The sequence below is a fragment of the Perna viridis genome, chromosome 2 (genome assembly GCF_037379345.1).
Source record: "Perna viridis isolate PV_CMFRI_1.1 ecotype Kerala chromosome 2, ASM3737934v1, whole genome shotgun sequence".
Taxonomy (NCBI): Eukaryota; Metazoa; Mollusca; class Bivalvia; order Mytilida; family Mytilidae; genus Perna; species Perna viridis.
This window is the reverse complement of record NC_142446.1, coordinates 2,916,909-2,932,333: the sequence shown is the minus strand read 5'-3', so window position 1 is coordinate 2,932,333 and position 15,425 is coordinate 2,916,909. Positions and strand designations below refer to the sequence as shown.

Sequence of the window (15,425 nt, the reverse complement as noted above, 5' to 3'; positions counted from 1 at the left end):
TAGTGGTACAAAAAGGGGAAAACATAAGTATGTATAAATTGTTCATAGTTTTCTTTCCATGTTTGTCTACACTGGACTTGACTTTTTATGAGCAACTCGGCGGGTGTTTCTAGAAAAGCAGAGGACGCTTACCCTATCGGTGCACCTGGTCCATGCTCCCAGTTTTTAGCGGAGTCCGAGTTGCTCATTTACTTTTGTTACTTTGTATGTATGATTTTAGTTGCTTTATGTTCTTTGTTGTGTGTGTCTGTTTTCCATGTCTGGTCTTTGTCCCTGGATTACATTCTTTTGATTACCGCTATAACCTTGGTTTCCTTGATTACTCTTTCAATTCTTATTTCTTATTGCAAAATTTGAAGTCATTCTGGTCAGATCTTTGTGCTATGTCTAAACATGTCCTTGCCTCAACTCCATGGTCCCAGCCACTGACATCGAAGTTGGTACATAAATGTTGTCCATACCTGTTCGACTTCATTCTTATTTCAGAGGGTGGTTCTTAATTATTGGACTCCCAGTTGGGAGAGTAGCCTGTAACTGTTGAACTTCATTCCCGTTAAAGGCATTTGGGAGATTGGTCCATAACTGTATGACTTCATTTCCATTTAGAAGAGTGTTCCTACATGTTGGACTTCATTCCCATTTTGCAGAGTGGTGTAACCTATTTGTTGGACATTCCAATTTTGGATAGTGGTCCTAACCTGTTAGGCTTCAATACCATTTGACATCTTAAATATAAACTTCTAGGAAAAGTTAGTGGGTTAGAATTGAATGTAACTATTTATTATTATCGCTTCCACTTGATGGGGAGACATGTCTCACGTTGTAGATAGTGAAGACCGAAAATGTAGTTTATGTGCATATTACAAGGATGTTTTCAGTGAATAGTGTTAGAGTTATACCCCTTTGAACTTTGATGGGAAAAGATTTATTTTTTAAGGCAGAACCAAAACTTGAACTTCAGTTGATCATAACCTGTTTTTTTTTGTGATCTCATATTTTCAATATATATGTATAATGTAATATTTGCAATATTCATTTGTTAAATTTCTCGATATGATGGTTAATACCAGGTGTATGTTTATACAAATCCAATGACCTATTTTCATTAACGCTATTATAGTTTCAGCATTTTTTGTTTTAGATGATTTAGATTGGCTGTCATTAAAAAGTTTTAAATCAGACCTATCTCAAGAAACAGAACAACTATCACAAAGAGATGATAAATCCAAACTTGGTAGTGAACCATTTTCTAGGTAAACGTATCTACTAGATGTTGTTTAAGATGTTTTAACTTTATCATAAAGAGATAAATTATGGATCAGTGATCTTCTTTGGTGTACTTACCTCTTCATTTTTATACACATTTTTCTGCTTTAGTTCATTTAGTTTTAACAAATGTTTTACCACAACATGACATGTAATTCTATACATTTTCTTACATGTACAGCAAAGTAATTTGAAGTAGAAATATTTGTTCTGTCAATTGGAACACCTTTGCATTTCTAGTTACACTATATGAACTGTATGAAACATGACATCACAATTCTTTATATATTCTTCTCATATCTTGACCTACACTTGGAAATCAATGGTAAAGGAAAACTTGACCAAACTTTACGACAAACGTGATGACTTTTCATTCAGAATTGTCAACTTTCCTTTCGTCTGTGGCAACATCCCTTCGGCTCCTGCGTATGGAGTGTTCATATCACAACTCATACGTTCTGCCAGAGCTTGCCGAAACTACGCAGACTTTTTGTATCGCGCTAGAAGTCTAACAAATAGGCTTCTGGAACAGGGTTATGTTGCTACAAGATTGAAGTCATCACTACAGAAGTTTTATGGTCGTCATCATGAACTCGTGGATCGTTATGGTGTATCCATCTGCACCATGAAAACTGATTTATTCAACAAGTCATAGTTTGCCTTTCCTCGTTTGTCTACCCCGGACTTGACTTTTTATGAGCAACTCGTAGGGTGTTTCTACAAAAGCAGAGGACGCTTACCCTACCAGTGCACCTAGTCCATGCTCCCAGTTTTTAGTGGAGTCCGAGTTGCTCATTTACTTTTGTTACTTTGTATGTATGATTTTAGTTACTTTATGTTCTTTGTTGTGCGTGTCTGTTTTCCATGTCTGGTCTTTTTCCCTGGATAAAAATATATTAATTCTTTCAGATGGGGGGAAAAAACATTTTACAGTGTACTATGCAAGAGTAATCAAGGGAACCAAGATTCTAGCAGAAATCAAGAGAATGTAATCCAGGGACAAAGACCAGACATTAAAGCAGACAAACACAACAAAGAACATAAAATAACCAAAAAAAATAAATACAAAGTAACAAAAGTAAATAAGCAACAAAGGTATTACTTAATACTTTACATTATGGCACAAGCAACTTCTGACATCATATAGTAGCTTGAATGTATAAGCAAATTAAAATTGGCTGAAATAGGGTTTAACCTTTCCTATAGGACCATTCATGTAATTATCTATCAAGATTGTTACAAGTTTTTGTAAAAAGGACCATCTCCCTGATATAGTCTGTCAAGTTTGTAACGAGTTTATGTTAACAAGACCATCTCCCTGGTAAATCTTGTTAAGATTGTAACAAGTTTATGTTAACATGACCATCTCCCTGATATAGTTTTTCAAGTTGGCAACATATATATGTTAACATGACCATCTCCCTGATATAGTTTTTCAAGTTAGCAACACATATATGTTAACAGGATAGTCTGTCAAGATTGTGACAATTTATGTTAACAGTACCATCTCCCTAGTATAGTCTGTCAAGACTGTAACAAGTTTATGTTAGTGGTGCCATCTCCCTGATATAATTTTTCAAGTTGGCAACACATTTATATTAACAGGCCCATCTCCCTGGTATAGTCAAGATTGTGACAGGTTTATGTTGACAGTACCATCTCCCTAGTATAGTATGTCAAGATTGTAACAAGTTTATGTTAACATGACCATCTCCCTGATATAGTTTTTCAAGTTGGCAACACATTTATGTTAACAGGACCATCTCCCTGGTATAGTCAAGATTGTAACAGGTATATGTTAACAGTACCATCTCCCTAGTATAGCCTGTCAAGATTGTAACAAATTTTTGTTAACAGGACCATCTCCCAGGTATATTCTGTTAAGTTGGTAACAAGTTTATGTTCACAGGACTGTGTCCCTTGTTTAGTCTGTCAAGATTGTAACACGTTTATGTTAACAGTACCATTCCCTGATATAGTCTGTCTTGTTAGTAACAAGTTTGTGTCAACAAGACCATATCCCTGGTATATTCTGTCAAGTTGGTAACAAGTTTATGTTCACAGGACTGTGTCTCTTGTTTAGTCTGTCAAGATTGTAACACTTTTATGTTAACAGTACCATCTCCCTGATATAGTCTGTCTTGTTAGTAACAAGTTTGTGTCAACAAGACCATATCCCTGGTATATTCTGTCAAGTTGGTATCAAGTTTATGTTAACAAGACTATCTCCCAGGTATAGCCTGTCAAGATTGTAACAAGTTTATGTTAACAGGACCATCTCCCAGGTAAAGTCTGTCAAGTTGGTAATAAGTTAATGTTAACAGTACCATCACCCAGGTATAGTCTGTCAAGTTGGTAACAAGTTTGTGTTAACAGAATCATCTTCCAGATATAGTCTGTCAAGATTGTAACAAGTTTATGTTAACAAGGCCATCTCCCTGGTAAAGTCTGTCAAGTTGGTAGTAATCTGATATTTATAGCACAATTTTCCAGGTATAGTCTGTTATGTAAGGCTCTTGAAATTATTATTTTGTTCATTTTTAGCTCACCTGGCCTTAGGCCATGAGGGCTATTCCCATCACTTGGCATCTGTCGTTGTCTGTTGTCATCTTTAACAATTTTTCAAACATCTTCTCCCCTGAAACTACTGAATGGATATGAATGAAACTTATTATGATTGTTCCTTAGAGTATTCTGCACAAAATGATTTTTGATCTGTTAAAAACATGTTCGTGTTACTAAAAATAGAAGACAGGGTTCAGACAGCAGTTTTTTGCATATATCTCCAAAACTGTTTGGTTGAATCAAATTCTGACTTCGGGTTAAAGATTCACCATGATGAGATCTATCTGTGATGTAATTTTGGGGAAAATCTGTTGACCCATGTTGGGAATTATTGCCCTTTTGGACGTTTTTTTGATGTTTTTGATGTTATTACTTTCAAAAATCTTCTCCTCAGAAACTACACTACAGAATTCAATGAAAGTTGGTATTATTGTTTTTTAGGGTATCCTAAACAAAATGACTGTTTGGATTTGTGATCCATGAAAAACATGGCCACCATTATTAAAAATAGAACATAAGGGTCAGCCAGCAGTTTTTTTGTAAATATCTCCAAAACCGTTAGGTTTAACCAATTTCTGACATGGTTAAAAGTGTTAAACAGGATAAATTCTATTTTTTATGTAACTTTGGTGAAAATATGTTGACCCATGTTGGAGTTATTGCCCTTTTTTGAGGTTTTTTTTTTTGCTGCTTTTGATGTTATTACTTTCAAAAATCTTCTCAGAAACTACTATACAGAATTCAATGAAAGTTGGTATAACTGTTTTTTTAGGGTATCCTGAACAAAAGAATTGTTTGATTTTTGATTGGTGAAAAAACATGGCTGCTGTTATTAAAAATAGGACATAGGGGTCATACAGTAGATTTTTTGCATATACATGTATCTCCAAAACCATGAAGTTTAACCAAATTCTGACATAGATAAAAGTGTTCAGCATGATGAGATCTATCTGTTATGTAATTTTTAGTGAAAATTTGTTGATTCATGTTAGAGTTATTGCCCTTTTTTGATGTTTTTTGCTGTTTTGATATTATTACTTTCAAAAATCTTTTCAGAATCTACTGTACACACTTTATAGAAAGTTGGTATTACTGTTTTTTTAGGGTATCCTGCACAAAATGACTGTTTGGATTTTTATTGATGAAAAAACATGGCCACTGATACTAAAAATACAACAAAAAGGTTGAAATACAGTTTTTTTTCAAATAACTCAAAAACTGTTGAAGTTAGCAAAATTCTAATGGAGAATAAATTGCTCACCATCAGAAGATGAACATTTTCCCGAAATTTTCAAAATGATTTGTTGCCTGTTGTAGGATTTAAGGCCCTGAAACAGATTTTTTTGTTGTTTTAATGTGTGCAACTCTCTGAAACCAATTGCAACAAAATTTTTTGTTTATATTGATATTTTTTATTGAAAACTGTATATTTGTTAGTAGAAAAACATCAAAGACAGGTACCTTCTCCTGGCCTCGTTAACTATTAGTATCGTAACAAACAATGGTTAGTACGTGTTAGTAAATAATATCAAAATTGTATATACACATGTTTTATGACTTAAGTTGCATAGGACAAGGACCAACAAATTCACAGAATCCTTTTTATAAAAAAAAAGGAAGGTAGAGAGAAAAGAGGAAGGATTGAAGATAGAGAGGAAAAAAAAATAGAAATAAATAAACAAATAAAGCGAGGATTGATATTGGATATTATCTCTAAGGGTATATTGACAAAGACAGTTTAGATAAGAAAGCATGGATCACATAAATTATGAACAAGCTTACTAAGAAAATCTACTATAGGTATATATTATATAGACGGTTGGGAAGAATATATAATGAAACGGATTCGGATAGACATACAATGAGTGAATGTACAATAAAAAAAGCACTGATACATATAATAGTTTTTGGTACTATCGTTTTGAGACTATATCATGAACAATATCTGGCGATTCATCTTGTTCTACAGGAACATGGGAGTTATGAGACAACCTTAATTCATTCTTGTTTTTGATTTCACAAAATTTGGAGTCAGGGGCCCCAGCAGGCAGTGGCAGCTTATAATGATTCATTTTTAAATGTAATAAGTTCTTCTATATTAAGATTTTCTTTCATAAGGTTTTTTAAAGCATTTATATTTATTCGTGAATTTTCCATTTTTGAATATTTGGCAAATAAAATTATAATATTTCTCACTTTATTTCTACTGGAATTTTCAGTTATCCCCAACAATACCATTTCCATGTTTAATGGAAGTTAATCTCTTCTAAGATCCATGCATACGTAGCCTCCCAGAGCTCAAAGCTGTAAGAACATGACCAAAACAGATGTTCAATAGTTTCAGGTAATTCATGGCAAAAGGTGCCGGTATTTTGGGGTATTAGATTCATTTTATTCAGAAGATCATTTGTTCCTAAGATTCTATGTAAAATTCTTGTTTGAAACCAATGTAGCTTTGTACTTTTTGTAACTTTGAAAGGAAGCTTGTGGTATTTTTGCCATTGTATATTATTTTTATTGATAATAACTTGCCATTTTTCTTCTGATTTTATTTTATTTTCATTGGATTGCAGAATATTATACATATCTTTTGAACCTTTTTCAATTTTGTAAAAACCTTAAGAGTCCTTGGTGTAACTGGTCCATTGATTCTAACAAAACTGGTATCAATATCATATTTTTTCCTAAATGATGTAATAGCTGTTATTAGTCCATGATACTATGTGAAATTTGTATTGACATTGTATTTAATTTGGAATTCTTGTATATCCATAAAGTTTCTATTCTCATTTAGTAGATCAAGTTTAAGCCATACACCTAGACCATTCTTTGTACCACATTGGTATATTTCCATGTTAACTTAAGACCTTTAATATATTGCTTAATATCTAACATGTTCAGCCCTCCATTGTCATATTTCTGTGTTAAAACTTCCCTTTTGATTTTATCTGGCTTGCCATCCCAAATAAATTCAAACATTGATGAATTTTTCTATTACTGTGGTTTGAGGGCTTGGTAATGATAAGAATAAATGGTTTAGTTTCGAAATGATGAACGAAATTATTGTTATAGATATAGAAAGTGTTTATCCATTGTCTAATAGATGATCCAAAATTAAAAAAATAAGAACTTAGTCAATAAATGTCCATGAAATGGAATCAAAAGCCTTCTCAAAGTCAATCAGAAGTAATATGCCAGGAATGTCGTGTTCTTCTGTGTAAGGTAAAATGTCATAAATCGGTCGAGTATTTTCACCTATAAATCTACCTGGTATAAAACCAGTTTGATCTGTACTAATTAGATTTGATAGAACAGATTTTATTCTTTCGGCTATACAACTTGACGCCAGTTCATAAACTGTATTGAGGAGGTTGATGGAACGCCGGTTTTTCGTATATTGCATCGGTTTGTCTCCTTTAGGTATACATGCAATAATAGCTTGCTTTTGAGTAACTGATAGTTCTTTTTGTTCATATCCAAAATAAATTAATAGATCTAAATATAAATTTTCCGATGTCTATCCAGAAAAAATTTTAAAATTCGTTTGTGAAACCATCAGAACCTGGACTTTTACCATTTTTTGCTCTTTTTATTGCTGCTGTTAATTCCGATGACGTCAATTCCCCTTCTAGGATAATTTTTTTGGCCTCATTCAATTTCGGTACGTCATAGGGCAATCTACATGTAGGGTACATTGTTTGAAATTTCTGTAGAGTATAAATTTTGATAGAATTTCTTAGCCTCTTTTAAAATTTGTTGTTGGTTTTCCAAAAGAATACCTGTTTCATCAACTAGTTTTGGTATTGTTTTATTTACATAGTTCTTTGTTTCTAGATTCATGAAGTACTTCGGTGGTCTTTCCCTCTCTTCAATATACTACATTTTAGCACAGATCCAGTGTCCCCTACAGTTTTGCATGGATCCATTGTCCCCACATTTTAGCACAGATCCATTGTTCCCTCATTTTAGCACGGATCCATTGTCCCCTCATTTTAGCATGGATCCATTGTCCCCTCATTTTATCACGAATCCGTTGTCCCCTCATTTTAGTATGGATCCATTGTCCCCTCATTTTAGCACGGATCCATTGTCCCCTACAGTTTTGCATGGATCCATTGTCCCTACATTTTAGCACGATCCATTGTCCCCTCATTTTAGCACGGATCCATTGTCCCCACATTTTAGCACGGATCCATTGTCCCTTCATTTTTTGTTGTCTTAATATTCTTAAGTCATTTTTCTTTTCCTCCAATTTTATCATGTTATCGTCGGTTGGTGTCTCATTCTCTAAATTTCTAATTTCATTTTCAAGTTTGTGTTCTTGAGCGTCATTAGTCTTTTTCTTAAATGATGCTTAGGAGATTGTTTTTCCTCTTATTTCCATCAGTAATGTCTTAAGGAATAACTGATCATTGATAATAAATCATTTAAGTCCATGGTGTGTAAATTTTCAGGGTCGTATGTTAAACAGGCATATTGGTCTACTACTTTTTTTTATAACATCTTTGACAGTTTTTACACAGTTTGTGTCATATAGAAGAGAGTTATTAAATTTCCATAGACCTTTACCTATACCAAAATTGTTTAATTTCAGTGTAAGGCACACAGATGAATGGTCTGACCTGTAACTGTTATCAATATTTACATTTTGGACGCAAGGATATAAACTTTCGGATACAATAAAATAATCTAGCCTAGCCTGTTTAATAGAGTTAGATCTTCTCCATGGAAACTGTATACTATCTGGAAATAGCTCCCTAAGGGATCTACTAGGTTATATGTATCTTTAATAGCTGACAACTTTTCTGGAGCTCGAAGGTTATTAATATTTTGGTAATTAAGTGTCAAGGTTTTGGGCAATATTATAGTCACCGCATATAATGATAGTATCATTATTGAATTCTTCAATAACCTTACTTATATTATCAAAGAAATTATGAGAATCGGTATTTGGTCCGTATATCATTATTTAAGTTATAGCTGTATTTTCTATTATGATACTTAATGCTAGAAAGTTTCCGTTACGGTCATTTTCATGCTTCACGATCTTATTTTAAAAATCATTTGTTAACAAGATGGCAACACCCCTTTGATTAGACGAGAGAGAACTAAAAAAACATTCGGAACCCCATAAATTCCTTATGGATTGTTCTTGTGATTCAATGAAACGAGTATCTTGAAGACAGTAAATGCTACTGTTTTTACTCTTTTAATAATCAAACACATCTCATAGTTTTTCTATCGGGTTTAAACTTTGGCAGTTGAATGAGACGATTTTTATTACATTATTATTCATATCATATCAAGTAGAATATGAAAAAAAATTCTAAATATTTTAACAATGAATTTGTCAAGTGCAATCGTCAAGTGCGTCTGGCAACCAATTCCATATTCAACATCTGTAAACATCATATATATAACATCAACAATAAAAGGTCCGGTCTCATTTGAGTATTCTTCTACATGTTTTTCAAAATTACACAAACATCTAAACATACAAATCTTTGTTTTTATTATCTCCATGCCGTGCTTACAAATCAAACAAAAAATTGTAGGGTAAAACATAAAAAAAGAAAAGCAAATATGAACAAAATAACAAAAAATAAAGATATTCTGGCAATTTTAGCATACCGGCAATGTCATCTGATTACAACCCGTTGATATGTATATATATTGAAAAAAAGTATTTGATAAATTATTATTTTCCTATAAGTTTTGATTTTAAACAAAATGAAATTTGAGTTTTGCCAATCATGTTAATTCAGATACAGCTACTGTTTGTCTCAATAGTATTATCCGCTGTGATAAAAAAGGAACTGAAATTGTAGAAAAAAATTTCTGAATACCTAAATACTTTTCCGTCTTAAAAATGATTTTTTTTTCAAGCCACAGCATAGAGACGTTTCAACAGAAACAAACATACAAATAAGCACGTAACAAGTTAACAGCCAAAGAAATGTACAACGTCAAGTAATGTTAGTTTCCTTTTTCACAAATGAACTGTCATGCATCCTGTCCAATATTTTTCAAAAGAGGTTCAAAAATTTCTCTTTCAATTTTCAGTTGATGAATTTCAATGTTTTCAAGTAAATCATCTTTTAAAGGACAGAGTGCATTTATTAGTAGCACTAATAACATTATCAAACATTTTCTGCAGAAATAAGGTACCATGTCATGTATGAAAATAATTCTTTGGAGTCGTTAGGATTCCCTGTGGAATATATATAATATAGTATTATGTGTAACTGATTAAGTTTTTTATATAAAAGCCAAACATTGAAAATAGTATATATACATGTACAGTACAGTATATATATGGCCGAGTTGATATGGCATTATGGTTATCAGTCTTGTATTACATATTCCTATTATATGTATCAAAACATGGAGGCTAAAAAATATAGTGCCCTTCTTTTTTGCCTTTTCCTGTTTTTGTTTCTTGGCAAATGGCTATCATTTTTCATCAAAAGTACAGAGTAAATATCAAGCTATGACAAAATAAACTTGTTTTTGAGGAAAAACAGTATTTTCATGAAAAATAATGCTTCAGAAAAGGGGTCTATTTTATGAACTCAAAATAAAAGTGAAAGTAGAAAAAGTCTATTTTTAGTTTGACCTGTCCTGATGTATGAAAGTTTGTGCCTTTTTTTTTCTAAATGGCCTAAAAATTATTTTTGACATTTCCTTAATTGAAAAACATGGTTAAAAGTTAGATTGAAACTGCTTGTATATTTTTTAAAAAATCATGAAAATTTAAGATATACTATAGAAGCCTATTGGGCAAAGAATACTAGACTGAGACCTTATGATATATTTTGTCTTTAATATTTTGATAAGAGTTATGCCAATAAATTTGATGTATTATACATGTATTTTTTTCTAGTGCCCCTTTCTGACCTAAAGCAAATATTTAAAAATTAATGCATCAGAGACATAAGATGAGATATGATATGTGTCATATGGCTCTGGTAATACAGTATACACAAGTGAACAGCATATGATAATAAATTTATATCTGTAGGTAATTATATTATTAAGCTAAAATCTGGATAAAGAAGGGAACCATGTGGCAAATCTTTACAGATATCTTTAACTATTCTTTGAAAATTTGTTTTGAAGAAAATAGAGAAATAGATTACATTTTGATTTAATTTTCAATGTAATTTACACAAAGCTATATATTTATTTTTATATGGTCCCTCGACTTTCCCAAGTTTAAGCTAGGGTTGTGTATTTGGTCCCTTGAGCCGACGAAGTGGCAATTAACCAAAAGAATTCAATAAAGAGAGTTTGTTTTGTTCAAATAAGACATTCAAATTGCTCCAGGGAAGCACTTCATATTTTTCCTTGTGAACCACTGGTCGTTTTTGTTTGTACGAGTCTGTAGGAGAATACAGATTCCATTGACTTTTATCCTTGTCTGAAGTTTTTCCTCCGTTCTGATTACATAGGCTTCTTGTTCCATCAAGTCCCTACATTTTTTTATACTTGGTGGCAGGTTGTCTACCATGCGTAAATGTTTTTTCAGCTAAAGTTGGGCCTTTTGACATTATAAATTGTTTGTCTCTGTTAGTCATGAATCTAATTATGATTGGATCTGGCCATTTAGGATGATTAGACACTTGTCTCGTTGGAATTCTATGGGCGTTTGCTATACCAATCTTATCTATCCTGCTAGATTCAATCCCCAAGTCTTCCTCGAAGAATGTACGGAGAGTTTCGAATATGTTTTCATCATTTTTGTCATGGATTCCATACACCACCAAGGAATTGTACTTACGGTCATGCTTTTCTATTAGCAAAAGTTCTTCACATACTTATTGAATCTTATTATCTAGGCTGTCTGATTAATTCCATTTTTTTTGTGTTCTAGCCTGTACAGATCTTTCTCTATGTGCCCTACACCGTTTTCTAATTTTGTATGATCATCACATTAGTTTTGTAACTGTTTGGATTTTGACGACCTCATTTTTGACCTTGTTTACTTTTATTTCACTAAAACTGCATTGAGGTTTTGTTCCACTCTATTGAGGTTTTCATTAAATGAGTCTACCTTCTTATTCAGACCAAGAATCAACTGTTTAAGTTCGGTGATAGACTCCTCTGATGCCATAGTTTACTGTGTATTGTTTGTTTGTTTGTTTGTTGGGGTTTAACGTCCGAGCAGCAATATTTCAGCTATATTCAGATAATGAACATGAAATTGATGATAAAATGAACATGAAATGATAATGAAATGAAAAAGGGATGGGACACAAGGACAATGGGGTCGACAAATTTTGATTGCCACTGGAAATAGGGAGAGGTGGGTAGGGTCGGGCAATTTAGCCTTCTGTGGCAGAGCCCTATGGTTCCTACTCCAGGAGAATACCACAGTAGGGTTCTTTAGCGTGCGAGGAATGTGGCATCTTTCCCAACATGGTGCACCACTATGGTTTGCAGTCAGGTTTTCCGTATTATAGCCTGACAACCCCAGCATGTAACACGCCAGGGGTACCCCATTCGCCTTTTACGACAAGCTTAGCACTGCTGCAGGCCTATTCTTTTAACATCCGGACCTGCATGGGGAGTGTGTACGTGGAACAATGGATATTACTAATTACAAACCACTTGAGCGTTGATAACTATATTTTTTATTTCATTATAATGTTTCACTTTTCAAACACTTATCTTTCTTGCATAATGTGTCCAACGGATGGTATTAACAGGTATTTTCTGCTATCTAAATTCATGGGTGTCGCCATTGCGGGTGCAACAAAATTTTATAATTTTTTTAGGGTTTCCCCTACAAGTTGATCATTTAAAATTTTTTCATCAGTCAAATACATGGCCATCATTACTAAAAATAGACCATAGGGGTCAAAATGCTTTTTTGCTATTTTTTCCTCACCTATAGAAGAATAATGAAAATGAAATATGGCAAGCCAAAGTGGACAAAAACGAGTATTTTCTAATATTAAAAAATGATTTTTTAATATTACAAATTTCATTTTCTAATATTACAAATTAGATTTCTTATATCACAAAACACTTTTTTAATATTAAAAAATCAAATGAATTGCTAATATTAAAAAACGATTTTTTAATATAAAAAATTGATTTTGTAATATTAGAAAATGGATTTGTCATATTCAGTTGTGATTTTTTAATATTAGAAAATCATTTTGTAATATTAAAAAATGTGACTGATTTTGCAATATTACAAACTCATTTTCTAATATTACAAATTCAATTTGTAATATTACAAAATGTGTGATGTTTTATAATATTACTAAATCAGGAATTTGTAATATTAGAAAATGAATTTTTAGCTCACCTTGCCTGGTCGTTGTCGTCGTGGACAAATTTAAAAAAAACTGCTCCTCTGAAACTACTGGACTGACAGGTTTTAAACTTGACATGATTGTTCCTTAGGGTGTTGTGCACAAAATGACCATTGGGATGACCTCTGTTACTAAAAATAGAACATAGAGGTCAGATTGCAGTTTTTTGCAAATAACTCAAAAACTGTTGCCTTTAGCAAAGTTCTGGTTTAGGTAATATTGTTCAGCATCATGAGACGGATCTATGCCATAATTTTCAAAATGATTGGTCAACTGATGTAGGAGTTGTGACCCCTGAAACAGTTTTTTTTGCATTTTTCGCATGTGCAACTTTGAAAATCTTCTCAAAATCCATTGCACAGAATTCAATAAAAGTTGGCATATATGTTCCTTAGGGTATCCCACACAAAATGACAGTTGGGATTGTTGATTCAAGAAAAAACATGGCCGCCATTACTGAAAATAGAACATAGGGGTCAGATGGCAGTTTTTTGCAAGTAACTCAAAACCCTTTGCCTTTACCAAATTTTTGGCCTTGGTAAAATTGTTAGGCATCATGAGAAGGACCTATGCCGAAATTTTCAAAACTATTCATTGACTAATGTAGGAGTTACGACCCCTGAAACAGTTTTTTTGTTGTTTTTTTTTTTCATATGTACAACTTTGACTGGCAGTATTGAAATTATTTTTAGGCAGCCATTTTACGACCATTTTCACCAGTTGTTCAAATTCCATCTTTAGAAAACTGTGTATTTCAAGTTGAGTGGTGATGATGAAAGATCGTTCTAGGCGGCCTTTTTCCCATTAAATTTTATACTTGCCTTGATTTCAACTATAATTGGTTTATATAATAAACATGGTCAAACTGTAGATGGACGATAGGCCCTTTACAAGTTTGATCTGGGATGTTTATATTCTGTTCCTAGATTTTGTTTGTTTAGTTTTACAAGTATAAATTTTGATAAGCATAGGAACTATTTTAAATTTCAGTGAAGATACATCAGAGACATATAATGACCATTCAGGATTAACAGTTTATGTAGGATCAGGTACAGTATTTTATAGCTATGTTTTCTTGAAATGCAGACCATGAAGATGGTTTAGATATTTAATCATTGAAGTAATGAATGTTTATAACATTTCACAAAACATAACAAATACATGTCTATGTATATTGCTTAATGCTATACTAGTATATATGCATTTATTTTAAACCTGTTTCAGCTGTTTTAAATCTCTATACTTTTGAATATCACAATTAGTGAAAGCTGTGTAAGATTTTAATCTGATGCACAAGCTTACCAAAAAACACCCTTTCTTAGTACAAATATGTATTAATGTTTAAAAACACTGCATCTCAAAAAGATCTTAAACTTTGTTGTATAATAACTGGACATAAAAACCAATAAACAGGTTGTAACTATTTTTAATAATAGTGTTCTTTTTTTTCACTGCAGTAAAATGTCATTATTTGTATTACAAGTTTCTACTCCACTGAAAGTTGTTTGTATATTTTCATTAGAAGTATCTGACAATGATCACTATAAAAGGAAGAGAAAAAAAGAGAAACACAAAAAGAAGAAAAAGAAAAGATCAAGATTAAGAACTCCAGATAAAGAAGATCAATGTGAAAAAACTAAGAAGGACAGGTTGTTATAACACTTCAGTTATTACAGTAATAGTTGGAACTCATATTGATTAACTTACTACACTTGAATTCTCCAACACCAAAATGGCCTGATAAAATGGGGCAAAAATTGAAATAAAGGATGACACATTTTCATATGTATCTGGAAAGAAAGTAGCCTTATCAATGCTCTAAGTGTATTTCCAAATCTGTAATCCATTTCAGTTACCTGTCCACATTGTACAATGTCATTGAGTCTGTGATTTGTTTTAGTCATGTTTTTGCTGATTTCAACAGCAAAGTTAACATATTATATATGTATTTTTCAATTTGGATAAATCTTCCCTAAAAATAACTTTGTAACTCACCACATGGGCACTACATTGTATTTTTTTTTTATCTGTAAAAACTGGGAAAAAGTAAGATTTGTGACAATGCTGATGGATTTTACTTGTTTGAGTCAACTATCTCTTTATTGATAGTACAGCTTTCAGCTGTTTTACTTTTTCTTCTATTACATTTGCACAATTTCAGTCCTTTCCTACAAAATCCGCAATGACTAGCCAGAAAAATAGAGGACTGTATAGGATGAAACAAGAAAAGTCCACATCATTATACTAGCAGGAATCATTTTTTACTAACCC

General features: G+C 32.4%; 1 protein-coding gene across 1 annotated transcript in view; it reads left to right on the top strand.

Moving 5' to 3' along the window:
• LOC148623303 (nuclear exosome regulator NRDE2-like) overlaps positions 1-15,425 on the top strand; it is a 34,090-nt gene that overhangs the window by 6,378 nt on the left and 12,287 nt on the right. The window contains exons 2-4 of the mRNA XM_088565064.1: positions 1,142-1,253; positions 14,145-14,203; positions 14,677-14,803. Coding sequence (XP_088421190.1) covers positions 1,142-1,253; positions 14,145-14,203; positions 14,677-14,803 — 298 coding nt within the window. The remainder of the gene's footprint in view (positions 1-1,141; positions 1,254-14,144; positions 14,204-14,676; positions 14,804-15,425) is intronic.